The sequence below is a fragment of the Euprymna scolopes genome, chromosome 29 (genome assembly GCF_053919585.1).
Source record: "Euprymna scolopes isolate OS-2025 chromosome 29, ASM5391958v1, whole genome shotgun sequence".
In the NCBI taxonomy this organism is placed as follows: Eukaryota; Metazoa; Mollusca; class Cephalopoda; order Sepiida; family Sepiolidae; genus Euprymna; species Euprymna scolopes.
This window is the reverse complement of record NC_136510.1, coordinates 73382163-73405986: the sequence shown is the minus strand read 5'-3', so window position 1 is coordinate 73405986 and position 23824 is coordinate 73382163. Positions and strand designations below refer to the sequence as shown.

The 23824-nt window shown below is 32.7% G+C and overlaps 1 protein-coding gene and 1 long non-coding RNA gene across 5 annotated transcripts in view; one reads left to right on the top strand and one right to left on the bottom strand.

The window, feature by feature from the left end:
* Positions 1 to 23824, bottom strand: part of LOC145252713 (protein FAM149B1-like) — a 347344-nt gene that overhangs the window by 64299 nt on the left and 259221 nt on the right. Inside the window, exon 1 of one of the 4 annotated variants that reach the window (XM_080112549.1) lies at positions 20688 to 20853. The exons of 2 other annotated variants lie outside the window; for them this stretch is intronic. In XM_080112549.1, coding sequence (XP_079968675.1) covers positions 20688 to 20758 — 71 coding nt within the window. In that variant the 5' untranslated portion in view covers positions 20759 to 20853. Of the gene's footprint in view, positions 1 to 20687; positions 20854 to 23824 lie in introns of those variants that run through there. One more of the 4 variants, XM_080112550.1, reaches the window with a different exon arrangement.
* Positions 899 to 23487, top strand: LOC145252714 (uncharacterized). Its single transcript, XR_013863652.1, has 3 exons — positions 899 to 1006; positions 21049 to 21163; positions 23351 to 23487. It is a non-coding gene; the product is annotated as an uncharacterized LOC145252714 (long non-coding RNA).

Below are 23824 nucleotides of genomic sequence, written 5' to 3'. Positions count from 1 at the left end.
CTGAAATATTCAAATTTAAAGATGGGAGGTTGTACCCATATTATGTCTCCTAAAGACCCTTTAAAATGCTCTAAAGAAACTAAATATTTATTAATTGACTAGCCTGGGTGCCCGGCGTTGCCTGGGTGTTTGGAGGTGTGTGTTGAGCAAAAAAAAAAGTGGTAGTAGGCAGGCAAGCTTGAACCCGAAAGGAGGAAAAGAACGTGGAAAAAAAAAAAAGTGATGTCTTTGCCGTTGCGTCCATTGCCAAACCAGAAGGGGGTAAGGTTTAAATTAGGGTTAGTCAATTGAAAAAAGGGGATGACTTTCGAAAATATTGGCGAAAAAGGCAACCCCTCTTTGTAGGAAAGTGCCCAGTTGAGGGCGAAGGAATTAATGTTTTTAGCCAATTTTTTTTATATTTGTTATTCAAAGGATTGAGCTTAAAAACGATATGGATTTTGTGAAAATCCGTCGCCTCTGTCGAAAGTTTTATGCAAACATACATACAAACAGACAGGTGAGATTTACATTATAGATGTCTGGTACCTATTGTATCAGTAAATATCTCGGTGTATATATATATATATATATATATATATCAATTTTCATGAACGGATTCCACCCTCTTTGCATGAAACTAAATATAACCTGCTTTAAAATCCATTACACTAGGCAGTTGGGTTTCAAAATCCATAATGATTGGTTAATTAGTTTAGGAGTGAATCTTGTACAGATAAATATCTAAACATAGATACATACTTAACTCTACATAAATAAAGATTACAGATTGGTGGGGGAGGAGGTAGGCAAGGGCGAGCATGAGTCCAGTAGACACTGTGTAGGAGTGAAAAAAAAAAAAGAGAGAGGTAGTCAAAACAAAGGGAGATTATCAACAAATGCGTTGAATCAATACTACAAATAATAATCAAAAGAAGAAGAAGAATGAGGTTGACAACAGTTAATAAGTAGAGTTTAGATCTGCCAAGAATAACCATGTACAGTTGATAGGTGGACACAGTGATGGGTATTTATTTTTATATTTATTTATCACGTTTTTTTTTCTTCTTTGAAACGTGGCCAAGGTTTTATTTTCTACTATGACAATTCATCCTAGCAGGACATTGATTTTGGATAGCTGATTCCAGCTAATACAACTGAAGTCTACGATGGTGTGAAAATTATACTGAGGACGGCTGGCAAATATAAACATTAACATGCACGACAGGCCAGTCCTGACTGTGCAGTTTTCTCTGTATGAGATCACCGGGGAATAAAGTCTTTCTTTATAATGAAACTACTGCTATTAAGCATTAAAGTAGTGGCTGATATCATACATAGAATTTATTTATTTACTACAATCTATCTTTATATATCAGAGTCTATAGCGAAGTCACAGTTCCTCAATCCCCAACCGCCTTTCCTTTGAACTGGCATGGTTTGAGTCCAATGGTACAGAGAAGCCAAGAATAACCGGAAAAAAATGCTGAGATGAGCAGAAAAAGATTGATATTATTTTGGAGTTTTCCTTCTTCTTGTTCGAGATGTCTGTCTAGTCTACCTAATTTAATCCATAGTTGGAGGGAGGATATATAGATTCATACCTTCCTCAAAGACATTAATGAGATTGATGCAGCATACCTGACAGAACTCTAACCTATCATGCCAAGCTGAAAGTCTACATTTGTATGCACTACACGACAATATATATACTGTTAAGAACGTGGCTAAAATAAATGTTCATTGGTTTTAAAGGTGTGATTTACAAGATGGTGTAGAATTTATTTTATTTTTAAATAGTAATAACATTTTGAAGTGCCTAGGTATATAACCATCCTATATATATATATATGTGTGTTTGTGTGTGTATATATATGTATACACACATATGGTTACATATATCTATATATATCTTGTAAAGTTATAAATTATTATTATACCCCCCCCCCAAACTAACTTCTACACCAAAAGTTCAAAGTTCCTTTTATATAATAGCAGGTAGATTAGATAGATATCTTGCTATGCTACACTAGCAGTCTTCGCTGTTATTACAACAACAGGATATTGCACTAGTCTTTTCTGCTGTACTTGTGAAAGACTGGCTGGACAACAAATGCATGGTAGACGAATTGGCAGGCATGGACCACTTGAGTAACAGTATCATTTGCCAGATCTGATCTTTCCTGATTTTTTCCATTTTTAAAGACAGGGTCTACTCTGCAAAGCATTGTTGAATTTAAAAAATAAATCTGAGCAGCTATTGCTCAAATGCGGTTGAAGCTATGCACAATAAAAAAAAAAAGTCTCATGCTGAGTCCTTGAAAGATTAACAAAGTGCATTGAGCACATGAAGCTTTATTAGACATCATGTTTTATGTAACAGAAAAAAAAAAAAAAAAAAAAACTTAATATACCATTTGCTAGTTTCTATGTTGCAGTTGCATATTCCTTGTGTTACATTTATTATATTGGAATAAGACGGCAATTATGCAGTATAATTAACAACTGACCAATCGAAAACAAACAACCTGCACAATAAAAAAAACTTTTACCAAGTGCAACTGCAGTCAATTTTCTACTGACCTGCATAGTTTTAAAGTTGTTTTTTTTTTTTTTAAATTTCAATATAAGATTTCAGCGATATCTGTATTTCAGATCCAGTAAAAACCAAATATGATCGACTCCACTGTTGTTGCTCGTGTTACATTTCTTAAAAAGTAGTTAAAAAATGACAATTTACCACCAATTTTAAGTCCTACTTACTTAGGATTACTGTTATAATAAGGCTTTTTAAAAATCATTTTATAAGCTTGAAATTAGCGAATATCACCCCACTTCCACTCAAATCAACTATTGCCATCTTTGATTCATGAGCTTGGCTAATTCAAAATAATGATAAATAAATTTTACAAATAGTTTTTGCACTTCAAAACTATACACGTCGGTAGAAACTAAACCTTAATGCATTTGGTAAAAGTTATTTGTAGATTTTTTTTTTTCTGCTTTTTAGTCCATTAAAAATACTGCATGATTGCTATTGACAAAATTATGGTGGAACCCATCTAAAGAAAAGGATTTTATGCATTTAATAAAATTTATTTTTTTAATAAAATTGAAATTTGAGATTGAAGCAAATCTTGTATTAAATCAACCTCCAATAAATACTGTAATATTTCACCCGAATTCATTCTAAGGTGATTTTCATCATCAAATCATTATGTAAATACCTGTTTGTGATGTGTATTTGATGCGTCACCATAAAAAATAATGAGAGTTCAAATCAGATCAACATCAATATCTATTAATGTCAGTTAACATAAATAATAGGTAGTGTACGAAAAAGTCCATATTCTGTATTTCATAGCGGCAGGAGCAAACTCATAAAGTTGGTATTTTTTTTTTTTTTAATGCGGTTTCAGAGCAACAGAATTTACTATAAACTAGAGCTTTTATTCATATAACTAGCATAAAGACCCGATGTTGCTTGGGATTGAATTAAGAACACTCCTATGTCCTTTATATTATTTGAATTATTCAGACTATTGGTCGCATCTTTGGTGTTATTTTTATAATGTTTCCACCATTGTAACCTCTGACTTTCTTCAGATGTATCTTGCCGAACTCGAGAATCTTTCTGTCATTCTGAGAGGAATTTTGAACTGAATCATTTATTTAATCCACAGGAGTAACATGTTTTCGTTCCATCAGCCATGACCGAGTAAAAGTCTTGAGTAATTCACAATTGCATTCTTGAACCTTTAATCCCCAGAGAGGTGTCACTTAGAACTGAATTTTACTTAGCCCTTAAAATTCTACACGGCTGATGGAATGAGAACAAGCTACCCTCATGGATTAAATGAAGGACTATTATTATTAGCAAGTTTAAAAGCTTTTATCGTAATTAGTAGATATTATGTTTCTGAATTTTCGTGATGAGGATTGATTATTTCGATTATCCAAACTATTATTCTCATCTTGAATTTTTTTTTCACACTGTTTCAGCCAATTTAACCACCGATCTTCTTCAGGTGTCTTTTGTTAAACTCTGGAATCTTTCTATAAGAGGCAATCTTTAACGTGGAGGTTAAAGGTTCAATCCTAAATGCAGGCAATACTCAGAATACAATTGTGAATTACTTAAGACTTCTACTCAGTTATGGCTGACGGAATGAAAACATGATACCCCTGTGGTCCCATTTGAAATTCTTTGTAGATTCCTAAGTTCACCAGAAAGATTCTCAAGTTTAACAAGAGACCCCTGTAGAAGGTCAGAGGTTACATTAGCCAAAATGTGCCCCCCCCCAAAAAACAAAAAACAAAAAAAATAAAAACAAACAGAACATAAAAAAAATCTCAAAATCCAAATTATCAATCCTCATCTCAAAAAATCAGATTCTTTTTCATTATATTCATAACATCATCGCCCATCCAGTGCTAATACTACACCAGGTATTATCAGTTTGTTTGTTTTGTATGTTAGTACAGTCGGGAAAACAGAGAAGCAGTCCAAGGAAAGAAGGTACGGGTAGAAAGTTTTCCAACATCTGGAGTCTCTATATTGAAAGGGTGGGATTTTGCTATTGGTTTGTTGGTTGTTTTTGTTTTAATGTATTTCAATCATTTTCGGGTTATTTAATACTGAATCCAGAAATTTGGGAGAAAGTTTTTAGGCTTCACGTTTTTTTATATCATCACATATTTATTCATGGTGTTTGGTTTGGTTGTTTTGTAGAAGGAAATTGGTTAAGCTTTTGACTTTTCAGAAAATTATTGAGTTCTACAAAGGGAAAGGAAAAAAAAGCAACAACATCAATGTTTGGTGCATTTTGGGTTAAGAAGCCAATATCTTCAGACAGCCTGATCTGGTAGCACAAGATGTCGTAACAGGTATCACCATTCCAGGCTAAAGTAGACCTGGGAGCAATGGTTACTAAGAGATAACTCCACATTTACCGCAGTACACAAATGAAGCCTCACCACTGCATATCTTTTAAGGTCATCATACCCAGAACCTGGGTTGATTGATGTGACATCAGTCCCATTACTTTCAGACACACTTTGTTTGTTTAATTGCCGTTTGTTAAAATGAACATTAATTAATTGGGGATTAATATCAACAGAAAAAGGAACTTCTAATTAGACCAATTAAACCACTGTTCATTTTAATAAACGCTTATAGATATTTATAGCCGTTCATCATGAAAAGGCACTAATTAAAGTTACCAAACATTGCATGTCAAACACTACATTATGTGATGCGGTGTGTGATTGGCTTAATGGATACTATCATTAGCTATACCGAGATCTATGCTGTTGGGAGAGGTATTAACCTTAAATTTCTCCCACTGAGTTCAAATCCTTACAGATTCATTAGGATTATTTACATGCTAATATTATTGCGTTTGTAGTAGGGTAAGTATGAGGTGTCTTCAATAAATTTCCAGACTTTTTTTATACAGGCATTTAAAATTGTCACGAAATTCTCTTGAAAATTCAGTATGTTATTGATATACATCTTATGAGATAACTGACCAATTTTTATGATTTCATGTTCAAATGAACAGCTACAGCAGGAATTGGAATACACCCTACTAAAGCCTGATTGTCACAGCTGGTGAATTTCAAAAATGCAATCCGGACATCAGGACACTTTAGAAGAACAATATGCAATAAAATTCTGTTTTCTGTTTCTTGGAAAAAAATACCACAGAAACGTATGGAATGCTTCAGACTGCTTTTGGACCATCTTACATAAATTGAGCATCAGTTTTTGAGTGACATAGAAGATTAAAGGAAGGCATGAATCTTCTATGTCACTCAAAAACTGATGCTCAATTTATGTAAGATGGTCCAAAAGCAGTCTGAAGGCATGGAGTCTGTGAGGGATGATGAGAGGTGAGGGAGGAGTAAGGAAGTCAGAATACCAGAGTTGATGGGCCAAATAAAGAATTTCATGTATAAGGATTGTCGTGTGTCTATAGAGGCAATAAGTGCACAGTTTGATGTCAGTGCGGGAAATGTACACACAATTATTTGCGAGAAACTAAAGATGCAGACGATTTGCACAAAGTTTGTCCCAAGGGTGCAGTCCACAACTCCATCCTTGTCATAGACTATCTGATCAAGATTAACATCAAGACAATTCCTCACCCTCCCTATAGTCCAGATCTTGCTCCCTGTGACTTTTGGTTATTCCCTACGCTCAAGGAAAACCTTAGAGGCTGTCGTTATGAGACAATTGAGATAAAAGAGTTTGTAATGAGGGTCACGCTCACACAGGAGGACTTCCATGGGGCCTTCCAGAAGTTGTTGGAACGATACAACAAGTGCATTACAACCGGAGGAGATTACTTTGAAGGGGATTAAAGTTTCATGTGTGTACTATCAATAAAAGTGCCCATACGAAAAAAGTCTGGAAACTTATTGAAGGTACCTCGTAATTATAACTTTTTTACAAACTTTTCAGCATGAAAAAAAAACTTCCTCCCCCACAAAATACCCTCCACCTCCTAAAACACACACATACTTTATCTACCAAAGCAAAAAATTTTTTTTTTGGTTAACTATCCTAAAAAAATATAATGGCTTGGAAATGGGGAATCATTTTACATTAAATTTTACACACAAGGAGGTTAAGAAATTTTTTGATGAAGGGTAGGTTGAAATTTTATTTATGCCACTGAAATCTGTGTCTTTTTCCCACCATGTCTCATGTGTCCGTATTACCTGTGGTATTGGTGGTTAACAACACGGACTGACAACCTGAGTGTCCCTAGTTCGAATCCAGTTTGTTCCACAAAATTCACTTTTCCTTAGGATGTTGACAACCTTCTTGTGGTCCCTTCTGTCAGTACCCGATGTCTTCCAAGAAAGAATTCTGATTAGAAAAGTTTTGGGGAAACTAGTGAGGGGACAATTGATTCTGTACTAAATTACCGATTCTGATTCTTTACACATCTCTAAATATTAAACTTTGGAGTTGTTATTGTTTTGATTACTATATAAACATGTTAAATGTGCAGATATTTTCTTAGACATAAAAAATCACTTGAAGGGATGATCTATAGGTTTTAGTTTTACTGATAATTTAAAATCAATAAATATTTATTATTTGGTTATTACTACCAACAGTGGAAGAATTTGTTTTAAACAAAATCAAATAAAAAATAGAATTAAACGAACTGCTTTTGTCATCAGAAAATTGGCACAGATTTTTCTGATTTTGACTTTAGAGTATTTGATCATTTTCACATATAGATTAAAGGTAAAATGATAACTAAGGATAGTTCATAAAGGTTCCTCCTGGTCTGTAAATGAGTGATTATTACCATCTGGTGGCCACGAAATGAGTGATCATTTTATGCTAAAGTGATCCTTCACTCTAAACTCATTGTGTTTTTCCTAAGATTTCTTTTTACTGCCTAATTTTTTTAGACTGTTTACATGTAATCGCTTAAAAATATATAAATCTTATCTTTGTTTTAAGAATTATCACAGAAATGAATGTCTCCAATAATAGCAACTTTCGTTCAATTTATTTATACAATTAATCGCTTACAATAGATATTGTGGTTCTGCATTGAATAACAGACTGACCTTACTCGAAAAAGAATTGTTTAAAAATGTAAATAATCGTTTTTTAAATACTAACGAGTCATAGATTATCAAGGTCCAAATGCCACTCGAGGGTAAGAGTTAATGAGTTTGTCAGGGGAACGGTGAGACAACAATGTGAGGATTAATAAACGATGATTGAGATAATGTAGAATTAGACCATTTAAGAGGACGGCCAAACAAGAATTTGTTAGTAATGACCTTGAAAATGACCATGTTGTAGTCAGCTGCGAGATAGCTCCGAGGTATTGTGTTCTACAGACAGATAGAAATTCTGATCATATAAGCTCTGCTTGGTTTTAGGCACACAAAAGGAGAAAGGAAAATAACAATAGAATAGAGAAAGACAAGCAACATCTCTTCTATCCACATTTTAATGTTTAAAAAATATGCCTTAGTGTTTGAATTTAATTTTCCTTAATTTTAAAATAATGTTTAGCAATTTCTATCCTCATAAAGTTAGGCATGTTTATGTTTGGTTTAGTGGTTTTGCTTTGTAGCATATCAACCGTTTTCAGGTTATTTAATGTTGAATCTGGTGATTTGGAGAAAAGTCTTTATGTTTCAAGTTCTTTATATCTTCAAATTTTTATTCATGGTGTTTGGTTTGGTGGTTTTGTTTTACAGCATGTCAACCTTTTTGGGATATTTAATGCCGATCCAAATCATTAAAAAAAAATGTCTTGATGCATCAAGTCCTTAATATCTTATGATATTTATTCATTTTTTTTTTGTAAAGAAAAATTGTTTTTATTTTTGGCTTTACAGGACACAAGTAGAGATGCCCGACGCCAGTCGTAAAATATACTTACATATTATATTTTAATTTATGCAGATTTCGTATTTATTATTATAGAGCCAATTTTCTATCGATTCTTATATATTATAAAGTTGTGATTTTAAAAAAAAAATATATATATATATATATCCATATGACCTAGGTGCATCAGCTTGAATTTAAACCAAAACTCATGAAGAAATATATATATATATAACTTGAGTTCCTTCAGCTATAATCGAAATCGAAACCCAAACTTATGAAAAATTCTTGGTAAAATTATTAAAAAAAAAAAAAATAATAGAGTACTTGAGTGTAATCAGCTATAATCGAAACTGAAACCAAAACTCAAGAAAAATTCTTGATAAAATTATTTATTACAAGAAATGGAAAGTCATAACGATTAAACGACAGTCACTCAAAGAAAAAAAATGTAAATGTGACACACAAAATAACACACTCGCTATCATATTAAGATATAGATGGAGTTTTGCAAAGGAAAAGAAAAAAAAAAAAAGAAACTATAAAATCAATGTTTGGTGCATTTAAGCCAGGAAGACGATAACTTCAGACAGCCTGATCTCGTAGCACCAGATTTATCCTTGTATGTACAGGATTCACTCCTAAGTTAATGAATTTTAAAACAGCTCGTATGCATAAGATGGGCTGTATTTAGTTTAATTTATGCAAACGGAGTAAAAAGATGAAAGCAATTTTGTAAAAATTCCGATATCTAGATTTTTCTGAAATTTAAACAATGCATACGTATTAGACATTAATTAATAAATATTCCTCAAGTTTCTTTAGAGTAAAATCCAGTTTTGTCTTCTTGTAATGTCTGAACGTGGATTATTTTACTCAAAGTCTATTTACCTCAAATACAATTGCTTCAAAGGTTTTTAAATATTGAATCATTTTTAACGCAAATAGGTCACAAATGAAAAGGTAAAACAATTTTTTACTAATTTCCCAATGATATTTCCTTTATCAACTGCAGAAGATTGCATTCGCACTGGATATCTAAGTTTTAATCGATTTAAAATTTCATCCTGAAAACGAAAAACTGTTTTTGAGAACCTTTATTCATAACAATAACGATCTTTGCTTTCTATAACTTGACCACCTCTGACCACCATGTCTTATAAAATTCTTTAGCTTTGATGTAACATATGAATCTAACTCATATTCAATCTTCTCTCATAATATTAACCTAAGGTCATCTAAATGGTTTTGGGACCCTCAAAATAAGTGATAACTTGAGGGAACTAAGTCAGGAGAATATGCAGATTTTCCAACTAAATTCTCTTACGTGTTGTGTGAGAACAAGCATTATCATGATGGAAAATGCCCCCCTTTCTGTTGACTAATGAAAGTCATTTTCAGGTCAACATGGGTGAGAATATATCAGAAATATATGCATGGTGATTTAATAATCTGAAAAAAAAAAAAAAAAAAAAGTTATGAATAGGGCTATGACAACAGCATATTCTTTTCATTGTTTTTACTCTTGAGTATATATCCGACACAGTTAGACACAATTAATCAACCGAGGATCACGATTCTACATAAAAAAAAACATACAAGATATCAATAGATATATACGTGAGAATCAAAACAAGGAAAAGAATATGCTGTTGTCATAGCCCTAGTTATAAATTAATCATGGTGATATGCTTAAGTCATAACAATATGCATAAAATAAAGGACAATGGTTTAAAATGTCTTTTCTATAAACTGGCAAAAACTTTTTCACCGACCTGATATAAATTAAAATCGATGAAGACAAAGCGTGAAGCCACTTGATATAAAGAGCTAACAAGAATGAATGATGATTATCGCAAAGACAGGAGATGCCTGTCGATTCATTTTTGATAAGATCAAAGCTGTTAGTAGGAGGAAAACAGTGAACAGGAAAAGAGTTCCACAACTTTACAGTTCCGGGAAAGAAACTACTGGAAATGGAATAAGAATATATATTACAATGAGGCATCAAGCCAGTGAATTGATAAAGACCATTAAACCAACGAGTCAAACGAGCTGGAACAAAGGAAGCAGGAAATAAATCACACATTTGTGGAGAACAAATGGCATAATAGTATTTATAAAAACACACTGAGACTAGAAACATGACGTCTGAGTAAAAGAGGCTGCAGTGAAGAAGAAAGAATGCTACAGCATCTATAATATAAATATGTCTGTCTGTCCAGTAGTGCAACTGACAATATGAGCAAGCAACTTTTCTGAATTAACAGTTTACGAGAAATCTAATAGTGATATTAATTTGGTATTAGAGGCGCTTTTACGATAATATGACTGGGTCGGCGTTTGTGCTGAACGTCCATAAAGACAATAACAAAATGGGAATATGGGATCCAGGGTTGGGAGGAGAGATACACAAGGCTTCTCAAGCAATACCGGAAGTTCCTGCTAGCCTTTACACAAGACAAAACTTAAGATAAAAGACATTCATTAAATGTTTAAATAACCTTAAATGCTTTTAGCCATTTGCTTGTTCTATATTTAATACTGTTGTGAATTTCTGTAATTCTTGATGCCCTTTGATGTCTAAGAGGATACTTTGCTTTACTTGAATGATTATAGGTAATGAAATAAATAATAACATATACGGCTGCCAAGTGGAAGTAATAGATCGCCCTCCTGCCCTAGATTGTATATAAACATTGCATTTTATTGCTTTCTGATCAGTCAGGTAATTTTTTAGGACATCTGAAATCCAACATACATGTAATATTTGTCTACATTTTTTAGATGAGGAATCTATATAATAATACACAAAGTCAGTTTCACGTTCGTACGCACGTTATCACCTTTGATCCCTCTTTTAAAAGATGGGATTGCTCAATCATAGAAAATGCAATGCAACCCCCCCCCCAAAAAAAAAACAAAACAAACAAACAAAAAACAAACTAACAAACAAAAAAACAGTTTTACAACACCTAATTACATTGTTGTTTTACTTTTATGATATGACCAGTAATCCCATAAGAAAACACTGCATAAAACACATGATATGATAAATTACAATATAGATTGATTTCAAGAAGATGATAGAGTTATATATATATATATATATATATATATATATATATATATAAGAGCAAATAGTTAATAAAACATGTTAAAAAACGCTTTGAAAAAGAGTTAAAAACATTTAATCTGAAAAGGAAACACTTAAGGGGATAGTCCTTAATCTGTGGAGTTTCGAAGAAATACTTTCGTTCTCATCAGAGGGCAGGAATTAGCAAAATGCGGGATCGGATTTTGCATACAAAAGTATTTGATTAAACTGCAAGTAAGTCAAAGATCTTACTTGATAACAAAAAGTGAAGCAGAGGGAATATGGTGAAGAAAAAGGTGATTTCACGTGAATGGATAGTCCTAAATAAACTTTTCTAATATATATATATATATATATATATATATATATATATATATATATATATGTTTTAGAAAAGTTTATTTGGAGTATAAAATTTATATATGACCGAGAAGAGAGTTCTTTTAGACCTGAGACGTCTTTCATCATCCTCGTTTAGGGGCAAAGGATGGCATTTTGATTTTTTAAAAAAGAAAATAGGGGAAAGAAATGAAAAATAAGGTGACAATGAAAACGACATACTTACAATTATTTATTTAAAACTGTAAACATGTCGTTCTCATTGTCACCTTATTTTTTTATTTCTTTACACTATTTTGTTTTTAAAAAAAAATCAAAATGCCATCGTTTGCCCCTGGTGAGGATGGCGAAAGACGTCTCGGGTCTAAAAGAACTCTCTTCTCCGTCATATGTTGAAATGCATTCTTAGACCAAATAAGACAGGAAACAAAGAGATTATTTGAAAGCTATGTCTATGGACATGTCAAAAATATACAAATTTCCTTGATTGTTTAAACAGGAAATCAAGTTATTTTAAGCAGTAGACTACACATAAAATAAGACTAACAAATTTAGATTTATGATCTTAAAAATGATTTATTGATGCCAAGTTAGCAAAAGCAAATGTTTGTACAGCAAAATTAGATCGAAAATAAAATGTGTTAGAATGAATTAATGTCAAAGTGATGGAAGAGTTAAATAGTGGTCGAATGTGCTTTTAGAAACAATAATAAGGAAGTGAAGCATGCAAATTGGAACAGAAGACAAATATAAAAAAATAAAACTGTATATAAAAATATACAAATAAAACTATATAAAAAAAAAACCCAAAGAAATCGAAGGACCCAGTTGCTTACACTTTACCAATTTTATTATATTTAATGGACCAGGGTCAAGGTAAAAACTTTAAAGCGTGTTCCAAATGATAAATACTGTGACTCTTTGCTCAGACTTATGCATGAGGGTAAGCACACCCACCGACCAGCATTAAACTCGACCTTACATAAAATTCTTAATTACAACGGGAAGGAATTAAAAGACAATACCATATATCAGTGTGTTATCATACATTTTAAAAACAGCAGAAATACAACATATTTACGCACTTTAAACTAAACTGTTGATACCTGCTATTATAAAATGGAAAACTGCAAAGGATTGTGTGGTCTTGTTGAAGTATTGGTTACAGTGTAACAGAGCGTGGACGCACACATGCTAATTCATACGAAATGAAGAATGACATAAGGAACGAGATTATAACAAGGAGGAAGAGCGTTACAGACCTGAGTGACGTCACAGTCATAATGAGAAGTCATGTATGGTGGGAGAATGAGGAAATAAATGTCATTGTTATTAAAAAAAACCCCAAAAAACAAAGAGTCGAATTATTACTTGTCTTATGTCCGTTGCAACGTACTCTATTTACAACGTGTTGGGTCTATGCATGTACAACATTACAACAGGTCAGTGTGTACTGATCAGACATGGCAGAACATTTACCAGAATGAATCAAAGAATAAAAGAAATGGTATTGCTTCAAATGAGATAAATGAACTCTTGGAGGAGGAAAATAAAGAACATAATAAAGTTCCTAATTGCAACAGGACGGAATTAAAAGACAATACTGAGAATTCAGGTGAAGAATCAAAATGACAGTGGCTTAAGGGTTCAAACTGGTATCCAGTTAATAAACTCTTACTTGAATAAAGCAATATTTATACATTAGAATGTCCACTCCTGGACCAGCAACCAATCCGAATCCAGAGAATGAATTTGCCCATTTAAACACAATAGAACATCCCAGTCTGCTTATATGCCAAGTCTCTGGCTTCTGGTCACTGTTTAGTTCAAGCTCAACTAGTCAAACCACTGAACAATAGCTACTAAATTGAATATCAAGTATAGACACAGTTATGAAATATAAAATGAATGGAAATGATGAGTGGAACAAAAAAGAAAGATTATGAAGACAAAGCTAAAATCAATTGGGAAATAAAGATGTCGATTGAATATAAAATCTGAAGTGGAAAATGAAATTCCAGTCTTCTATTATATGAGAATGATACAGCTAAATTCTGATGACGTCGGAGGAAAATTAAGTCTGGCACAGTATGGGCAGATGTGTGCAAAACAGTATCCTTTGATGGTATAGTCAGGTTGAAAAAATGAATAAGATATTTTTGGGTGGGTGGGTAGGGGGTAGTAGATGTGCAAAAGTCGTTCCAAAAGTAATGCCTCCTATTTTTATTCTGCTGAAATGGATCAAAGGGTATTGCAAGTTACATTGTTATGATGATTGAACATGCATTCATGACCTGAAAGTTTCATCTCTCTGTTGTAGATATTGAAGGTGGGAGACTCTAAGAAAGCAACCCCTGTCATGGACATGTATCAGAAGAAGAGATGTGTTGTTGAATTCCTCCGTGTAGAAAAAATTGACCGGATCAATATTCACCGGCGCCGGTTGAAATTTTACAAAGCTGATGCAGTTGATGTCAGCCAGTTAGTAGATGGGTCCGTCAATTTTAGAGTGGTGACACAGATTTGAGTTACAAAGCATGCTCTAGACGACCGAAACAAACAAGCTGCAAGAGTATTTGGTGTTGTTGTTGTTTTGACCCTCAATTTCCCATGTCAGCTGTCTGAAATCTATGACATATTGCTAAAGATCGCAATAATTTAGAGGAGGTTGAGAGAGTCTTTAATCCCTTAATCACATATACTCTCACTGTTCCCATGAACACCCAGAAAAAAAAATTTAATAAGATATATTTTTCATAATCACAGATAATAAATCACTTGACAGCTGAGCTTTTTTACTGTTCAAAAATATTCTTGAAATTATTTAAGTGTATGTCATCATTTATTTTTTCTTTCTTACCCTTAAAACAATGACTTTATTTTTAAAAGAATCAGTTAAAAACAATATCAATTTCATCTTTGTGATAAAAATAAAGATGGCCAATTGATGGCAGCTACTTAGAGAGACGGGGGGGGTTAAAGAAAAGGTTTTACAAACACTTTTCTTAACTTTCCTATATTGTAATCCATAAAAATGCATGTTTTATACTTACGCTTTTGTTTAGGAAAGCATGGCGCCATGAGCGATACCAGGTACGGTGTCATGTTAAATACGTTCCTTTAAAATGTCATCATAATTGCAGTGCTAAAAATACACTTCTTACCCTCCTCCTGTATTTGGCTTTAATTTATAATCTCATGACACTCAAATTGAAAAGCATAGATATTTTTTTTGCTGCTTTTTTTTTTTTCAAATATTCTACACAGCATCGAGCATGCCATTTATAAGACTTACCAGCAGAAAACAAATACAGATGATAAAAATCAGTGTAAAAGAAAATAATTTACTGCTGTAATAAAACGTCTCCTATTACATAGAACAGTCTTACAATAGGCAGATATTGAGACTTGTTTTACATTCCAATCTGGCAGAAATGTTAGCTTTTGCAGAAACTGTTATCTTTAATGGTCTCAGAAATATAAGGTTATCAGATAAAGATCACGTTCAATGTGAACAGTGATAATAAAAAATAAAAATTATTCACTTCTTTAAAAAAAACAAAACAAAAACAATACAATGTGACGTGGTTTATTTTCTCAGGAAGAAAAACCCACCTGTAACAAATATATACAGGCCATCTCAAAAAGATGCGTACACTCTTTGATTCAATTTACTTGCAAGCAATTATGCAAATTATGCACCACATGATCGCGTTGACACACTAGTTCCCGTTTAATCGTTGGAGTTAAGCAACATTGAACCTGGTCAGTACTAACATGGGTGACTATTTGGGAATTCCTGATGCTGTATGTACTCTCCGTTTATTGCGACATTGTTTCCAATCGTCCTAGACTTCTTGCCACTGGACTAAAGCAATGCCGATCCAGGAGAGGCGTGGTTGGAGATTGAGCAACCCTTGCCTCACGATTTCATGCGTAGCTACCTTAATAGTAGGTATCCATTGCCTTTCAAGACTGAACGGAGGCAATGCACTTGCAAAGAAGATTGACAGAAGAGTAGAAGTAAATATATGTAAGAAAGCTTTCCTTTCTCTATGAAACTTTTATCTTTTTAAATAAAATATTTAAAAGATAAAAATACAATAACAACTTATCCATATTTGTTTTTGTTAACTTATGTAAAGAAAAACGGAAATGAGTTTTAATATTCATATTTTCTTCATATTATGAACATAAGGGTTGCTTTAGTTTTTTTTTTCTTAGACTTTCAAATCCAGTTAAAAAAAATCAAACAGGACTTATTTGTTAGAAATAGCTGCATCTGATATTTTAAATTTCCTATCAATAAATCAAAGTTTTTACAGGAAAAAAAAAAGACTTGTAAAAAAATATATATGGACCGTCTCAAAAAGATGTGTATAGCATTTGTGTCGTTCAAGCTCGTTCAATTTACTGATTTTGACTTGCAAACAAGATTAGTAGTATAAACAGTCAAAAAGTAAAATTAACAAAACTCAGAAAATTACCTTTTAATAAAGGTAAAGGCTACTTGCGGTAATTTAAGAATGTTCACGAATTAACTTGAACTTAAGTATAGGTTCAGGCTTGAGTCAATCTATGAACATAGTAGAGGAAATGTTGCAGGACGTTTGTAGGTTCATTTCTTAACAATATGAAATATGGATTGATCAGATAGGTTTAGGTTGGGGAGGCGGTTATCCCTCTGCACAAGATTGCAATCAGTGAATTCACAGCTCTGCTGTCAGGGCATCATAGTCATTAGACATTGATTAAGCAAAATTCCGTGAATTTCATTTTATTCTTTAGGCTTACATTTCAGGCATTTTCAAGAATAAAACAACTCGTAATAGATTTTGATCAAAATAAGAATAAGGATTCTAGGCATAAAGTTTAATAGCATGACATTTTGATTTTAAGCTTTATAAATGGGGACTGAAGAAAAATAAAAATACTGACAAGCCTGCACCCAGGATAAAAAGGATCCTCAACCTATTTATACACCAGGCAGGATTGGTTGTTTTTGTTTTACGGCATATCAACCCTTTTCAGGATCGTTTTTTTTTTTTGTTTTACGGCATATCAACCATTTTCAGGTTATTTAATGCCGAGTCCAGTGATTTTGAAGAAATTCTTTTTAATAGAATATATATTTTTTCCAAGTCGGTTTCTATTTAATCCATAGTTGGGACCCTAACAGGTACCACCACTCCGGGTCAGAGTGGACCTGGAAGCAATGGCAATTAAAGGGTGGCTCCACACTCCCCAAAGCTCGCAAGCTGTGGCCTCATCATCGGATACAGTTTAAGGTTATATCCATGACCACCAGGCAGGAAGAGGTAAACAATGGTTTAAACCTTCCTAAAACTCCAGCCATAACAGAGGCCAACTAAGGTTAGCCATCAGGCCTTGATAAAAGAGGTCTTGGCTCTCTAGCTTAATCATTTTTAACAATAAAAAAACTAAGAGGCTTAAAAGCCCGGCCATTGGCTATTGCTCACAAAAATCAAAATTACTGGTTTCCCAAATGAGAATATATATGACAGAAGATGAAATAATCCTCATTAAAAATGCAGCCCCAAAGAAGACAGAAAATGACTACCTTCCTATCAAGCAAGAGGAAAACATAAAAAGATAAAAGTCTAGATGGGAGATGGAAGAAAAGTGGACATTGTTATGGGCAATGGAATATGTTTGAACAAAACATAACAAACAGATACAAAAGACAGAGACTGGGAGGGAAATATTCTTCCACTTCTGTCCAGGCAAAAGAAATATTCTACATCCCAAAAATAACCTGCCAACAACACAACAGTCTGAAGTTTTTTTTTAATGAGACTGAGATGGAGTATAATGAAAACAGAAGTATCAACTGTTCCAGGTGAGCATTGTCTGAAGACAGCGATTTCAATCCTACCCAAAGCTGGCCAGAGGATTAGTTGGCCAAAACATGGTGAAACGACAACAACTATGGGAGGCAGTAATTACTGAGGATACAGTTAAGAGACTCAGCATTCCTATCCCATTGTGGTTAACCATCTGACAAAGGCTGGAGGAATAGTTGGCCGAATCTTTGTGAAACAACAACTATGAATATAAGGAAAGAATAAGTTGGCCAAGGAAGGTTATTTTGCCAACTGTCTGATTTCAAATCTAGTACTTTTTAATTCTTTTCCATTTGAACTCTATATATATATTTTTAAAAAGACTTCATATACCTCTCTGCACAAGAACTATTATTTCCATGGATTGGATTTTACTCCCACATTTTACTACAGGATTTTTATATTTAGACTTTTCATTCCTTCTCTAATCTCAAGTATTTTTAAAGAGATTCTAAAGAATATCTTATGGAACTCTTTTTGGACTCACTAATCGCCCCACCTATTGCAGACTTTTGGATATTACTGGATATTTACAACCATACATATTGGACTTTACTAAGTATTCCCTTTCATTTTATCTTTAAACTTATACTTTTCATTTTCTTTCTCTTTTTTTTTCGAAAATTGAGCTAAACAGCAAAAATAGATACTTAACTGTACTTGCTTTTTGCTAACTTTTCTCCTCTTAGAAGAGCCTTTCTTTGAAACTTCATGAAATAAGGAGCCTTTCACCTTTATTTCGTATTCCTTGTTTTGAATTATAAATTTAATTATACAATATCTTAACTTTTTCTACTTATATTAGGCGCTATTACTGATATTGAGCCTTTTAAATCTGGATAAGGTTATTATATAAGATATACTTCTGCACTTTCGAATTTTAAAAGTTTTTTAATAATCTTTTTTGCGAATTGTGCTAAGCGAGATAAGATACTGATAGAATTCAGATGAAAATCCTGATAGATATTACTTGAAGTAATTACTTTCAAGGAGATCCTAGCCAAAAAGGAAAAGCTCAATATTTAAGAATAGAGGAATATATAAGTTTTGTGGTTTAATTTTAAATTCTGAAAAAATAACCCTTTCTATATATTCCTTTGTCAAGCAATAAATTCTTAAATCGAATATATGCCTCTATATGTTGTTTTTTCAGAATTTAAAATTAAACCACGAAACTTATATATATATATATATATATATATACACACACACACACACACACACACACACACACACACACACACACACAAAGTAATCTCTCAAACTTATGAATGGATCATTATGAATTTTGGATATACACTCATGAGCAAAAAAAAAAAAAAAAATGGGCCAAGCGTGAAAGGAAGAAAGAAATCGATTTTTCAATATTTTTCTATAAATTTTTGTCAATTTTAACTGAAAATTTCTATTTTGCAGATCATTATTATTATAGTATATAATAAGTGGAAAAATTAATCCTAAAAATGGTAGGACCGCATCTTGGCGAGGATATAAAAAACCGAATTACAAGGTTAAGACAGCCGAAAATGATTTACAAGCAGATTTTTGATATTTTAAGAAAATAAAATCTGAAAACATCTTTCTGTAGTGAATCGAATTGGTTGAAGGTTCGAAGTCGAATGCTTGGTAAAAGGGAGATCTGGATCTGGTTGCCCTAGAGCATCCACTTTGAAGGACGACCACGGGCATAAATTAACTGTTTTGAAGGACTGAAAGAAAACTTATGTTGACCATAGCAAAGAATGCAAAACAGGGGCTGGAAATTCTTTTTCTAGATATACAATATCTAGATGAATGAAAGAAATGGGATTTTCTTCTAAACGGTGTGCAAAGAAGCCATTTTTATCTAAGAAGAACATCAATGATAGAAACAGATTTTTCTCGTGCTATGGCAAGAAAGGTACAGACTGGTTCAGGAATGTTTTCTGGTTAGATGAATCAAGATTTTGACTTGTTAGTGATGCTCCCGAATCGTGCAATCGAAGAACTGGAGAAAGATTTTCGCCAAGTTGCATAAAAATGACAGTTAAATATGGGAATGGAGGGATAATGGTATGGGGAACTTTTACTGCAGCAGGAGTTGGGGAACATATTAGATGTAAGAAGTCAATCAATGCAAAGGAATACATTCGAATATTAGAAACAGGACTGTTACCAATTATCCAGAAGCTGGGAATATCCCAGAACATTATTTTTCAACATAATAATGCCCCTGCACACACTGCTAAAGTCACAAGAAAATGGTTTTCTGATAATTCAATTAATGTGATATTTTGGCCAGGTCAAAGCCCCAATTTAAACCCAATCAAGAATATTTGGTCCATAATATCTCGTGCATTGGCTGGAAGAACTTTTTCAAATAATGACAAACTGTGGGAAGCTGTGCAAAGCGAATGCAATAGCATCTCCTCTTCGCAGTGTTTCACTTTGGTTGAGAACATATCTAAAAGGATTGATCTTTTAAAGAAATCAAAAGGGAATGCGATTCCATACTAAGCATTTATTAAAGTAAATATCTTGTCCCGTGTTATTAGTCTCGTTTAAGTTTCCTTGTTCATTGTAGCTTTTAGTGCAATAAAATGTATAAAATTTGTTTGGCCCATTTTTCTTTCTTTGCTCACGAGTATATATTCTAAAAAATACAGTGAATAACATAGGCACATTATTTTTTTATATATAAATGTTAAAATCCATCCCATTTGATTACAACAGGACGTTTTCAAGTTCAATGTAAACAAATTCTTGTTGAGCTGCACTCTTAAATAATCAAATTTCGCCCAATCAACATCAACATTACTAATCACCACTATATTGTCTTATCGTTCAACTTTCTGCCTTGATGATGGTGATAACACCCTAGTAAAAAAATATATAAATAAAATAAAAATTTAGTTTTATTAAATTCTTCAAAAGAATGTATTTGCATTTGAAACTATTAAAAAAATATTTTATTGCAAAAAATAGAGGATAGAGAGGATAGTGAGTGATGATGCCAAAAGAAAAGAAAAATATGTATGAGTAATCTAATACTTACCCTTTAACAACAAGAACATCCTCAAGACCACCTGAACACTTGACAAATGACCTTAAACGAGGTATTGTCATAAATACTCAAATTTTGTGTTACTCCAGGCTCCTAACATGAATTAAGTGAATGGTTTTGTGGCAGGCGTCGTCGGACGGGCAAAAAATTAGGTGAAAATTGTCGACTCACTTAAAAATCAGACATAATAAATAAAGCCAAGATCTTCAGGTAAGCACTAATCAACAGACAGGTAAGTGTCACACTCGAACAGGTAGATGAAACGCGTTTTCGCATTTAAGAAACAAAAAAACAAAAGAAGTTTTTGTAATTTCTCTTTCAAATAAAGTCAAATTTTTTTTTATTATTAAAGAAACTCCAAGTCCACAGACAGATCTTCTTTGTAAGGGCCTTCCGTCTATAGAATACATTCCCATTGAACGGCTTCCCCGCAGACTACAACATAGTCGTCTTCAAATCCAATGTCAGTAAGTATCATAAATATTCAAACTTCGTTCATTGTTTCTGAATTTTTGAGATGAGGATTCGTAATTTGTATTGTTTAGATTATTCAGACTATCGTTCTCATCTTCAGTGTTATTTTCACAGCGTTTCGGCCAATGTAACCTCCGACCTTCTTTGTTCAGTGCAATTTCAATTTCGGCTGACAATCGTTTCATTCCATTTACCCTTAACCCCGAGTGGCTTTTGGCCTTCTACAGAGTGATCAAAAAAGTAAAAACAAAAAAAACTAAAAAAGCAGGACTATTGTTTTTTTTTGTTTTTTATTGATCCAAGCTAGTCTTCAGATTGAAGGACATAATTAAAACCTTAAAAGAATTAATGCAAACATTATAGCGATTGTATTTAGTTTTTTCATCACTGTGCTTCAAATTTATGTATCTACCTGACGTTGCCTGGGAGTGTTCATATTTTATTTTTGCTTCACCCTTATTTTCTCCCATTTTAAACTATACCGTAGCCAACCTTTTAAAATGTGAGCTGGAAGGATAAACTCAATTATTACAGTATTGGTTGGCTAATAAAGTATTGATTGAATTAAATCATAAAACTAATTTTGTGAAGCTAATGTTTTAATCTCTTGAATTGAATGCAAATAGCTTTTAATACATGAAGATTTGCTAAAAGTTTTGAAGCCAAAAATGACATCCTATTCGAAAGTTTAAATGCTTTTAAACTCCTGTCAAAATTTCGAAAAGCGCAGACATAATTCATTTCTTTGCCAATCATTATCAGGAGATTAAAATGCCCTTGTTTAAGAAAATGAAATGCATTCTGATGGATTTGATTTTGCAATTAAATTATATTTAAAATAGGAATTTAAAAAATTAATTTTCTTTTATATTATAATTTTGACTTCAGTAAATATTTGATTAATAGTAAATAAATAAATTCAGTATAAATAGGTACTTAGTACTTATTTACTTGCCTCCCTACGAGGACAGAGTTAGACACAAGGTCAGTTTCTAATGTAAGAAAAATCCAGCTCCCCATAAAGGAGCACTCTGGATTGGATCAGTGACTGAGGACAAAAAAGATGAAGTTCAGCATCAGAACAGATACTACGTTTTGCTCCTAGTTAAAAAGCCAATATGTAAGTCACATAATTGCAAGAAACACACACGCACACACAGATGTGAAAATAGGAAAAAAATTAATTAAATATCTTAAAAAAAAAAACTTCTCAGAAAATGGGAAAAAGTGATAAATATTTTTAAAATTTATTTGATCTAATTCATAAAAATATGACCAATTAGTTTATAGATATGATAATAGGTATTGGTGTAGATATAGAAAATCCATTAGGATTCTTATATATTATTATATATTAGCAGGGCTATGTGATGTTGCCCGGGGTAGTAGGAAGTCATTTATTTTTTTTTTATCAATAACAATTGATTTCCCACTGTTGTTACACGTGAGGTGAATCTTATTGTAAAAAAATAAAACAAAACTAATCCAGGTGGAACTGACCAAAAAACTATTAAAAAAAATGCGAGTAAAGTTTTAGAAATAAATAATAGAGCGAGATAAATTTTACTTAAATATAAAAAACAAACAAAATGTGATTGTATTATTGTAAATAAAGCAACAGTGTGCCCATAGATTAATTCCTATTTTAGTCACGAAATTACTAAAATCAAGAGAATAATTTTTGGAGGTGAGTGGAGTGAATCTCTTGAAAGTGGAAGAAATTCTTTTATCTTTTATTATCATTTATTAAGTTTAAGCCCCCATTTCTTTGCTTATAAAATAAATTTGCATACTTAATTATTGAAGCGAGCCAGATAATGTGCATTCACTTTTATTATATATATATATATATATATATATATATATATATATATAGAGAGAGAGAGAGAGAGAGAGAGAATAAATTATAGCAAATCCTTTACTTTGCTCCCCATGAGAAATTCGAACAAACTTACATATTGGCATGTGTGTAAGTAACCCAAATAATCCACGCAGGGAAAAATTGTGTCTGGCAATTTGAAGACTAGCCTTGATTTATAAAAAAATACTTTCTGTGTAAATTTTTATATCATCATTTTTTTTTTTGTTCATACTTCTTTAGGATGAAGATGATTTTGTCTTGGTAGAATTATTCCATTTTTTGGTGGTGTTAAAACCTTTCTTCTTTTTTTATTTTCAAGGGATTGTGTCTCCTCAAGTGGATAAGACCGGAGAAAGTAATGGCAGGAGACAATAAAGACAGAATGACCATAACACGGGGTGAGTGAAGAGAGTGATTGTGGTCATTCCAAGCAGATAACAATAATAACAGTTGTAGTTGGAAACAAGAAAAAAAAAAAAAAAAAACTCAACTAATACAGGGAGGAGAGACAGTTTCACAGTTCAAGTATATTATTACAGGTGACTGTTGTGGTTGTTGTTCTACCTGTACAGTGGCTGGATCTGTGGGGACCCTAACCCTGACAGCCAGGCTAGCCAGCACAGCATATTCTTTTTAACCGGTTATCGATGAGGATCGCGTTTGCTTTTGTTTAAGGGGACTTGAAAGAGAAAGGGAGAGAGAAAAAAAAAAAGTTGTATTGTTGTGACAGCTACTGAGCGAGTGGGGTCGGAGATTGTGTGGAGTTGTTTTACATAGCGGAAACTACCCCGTT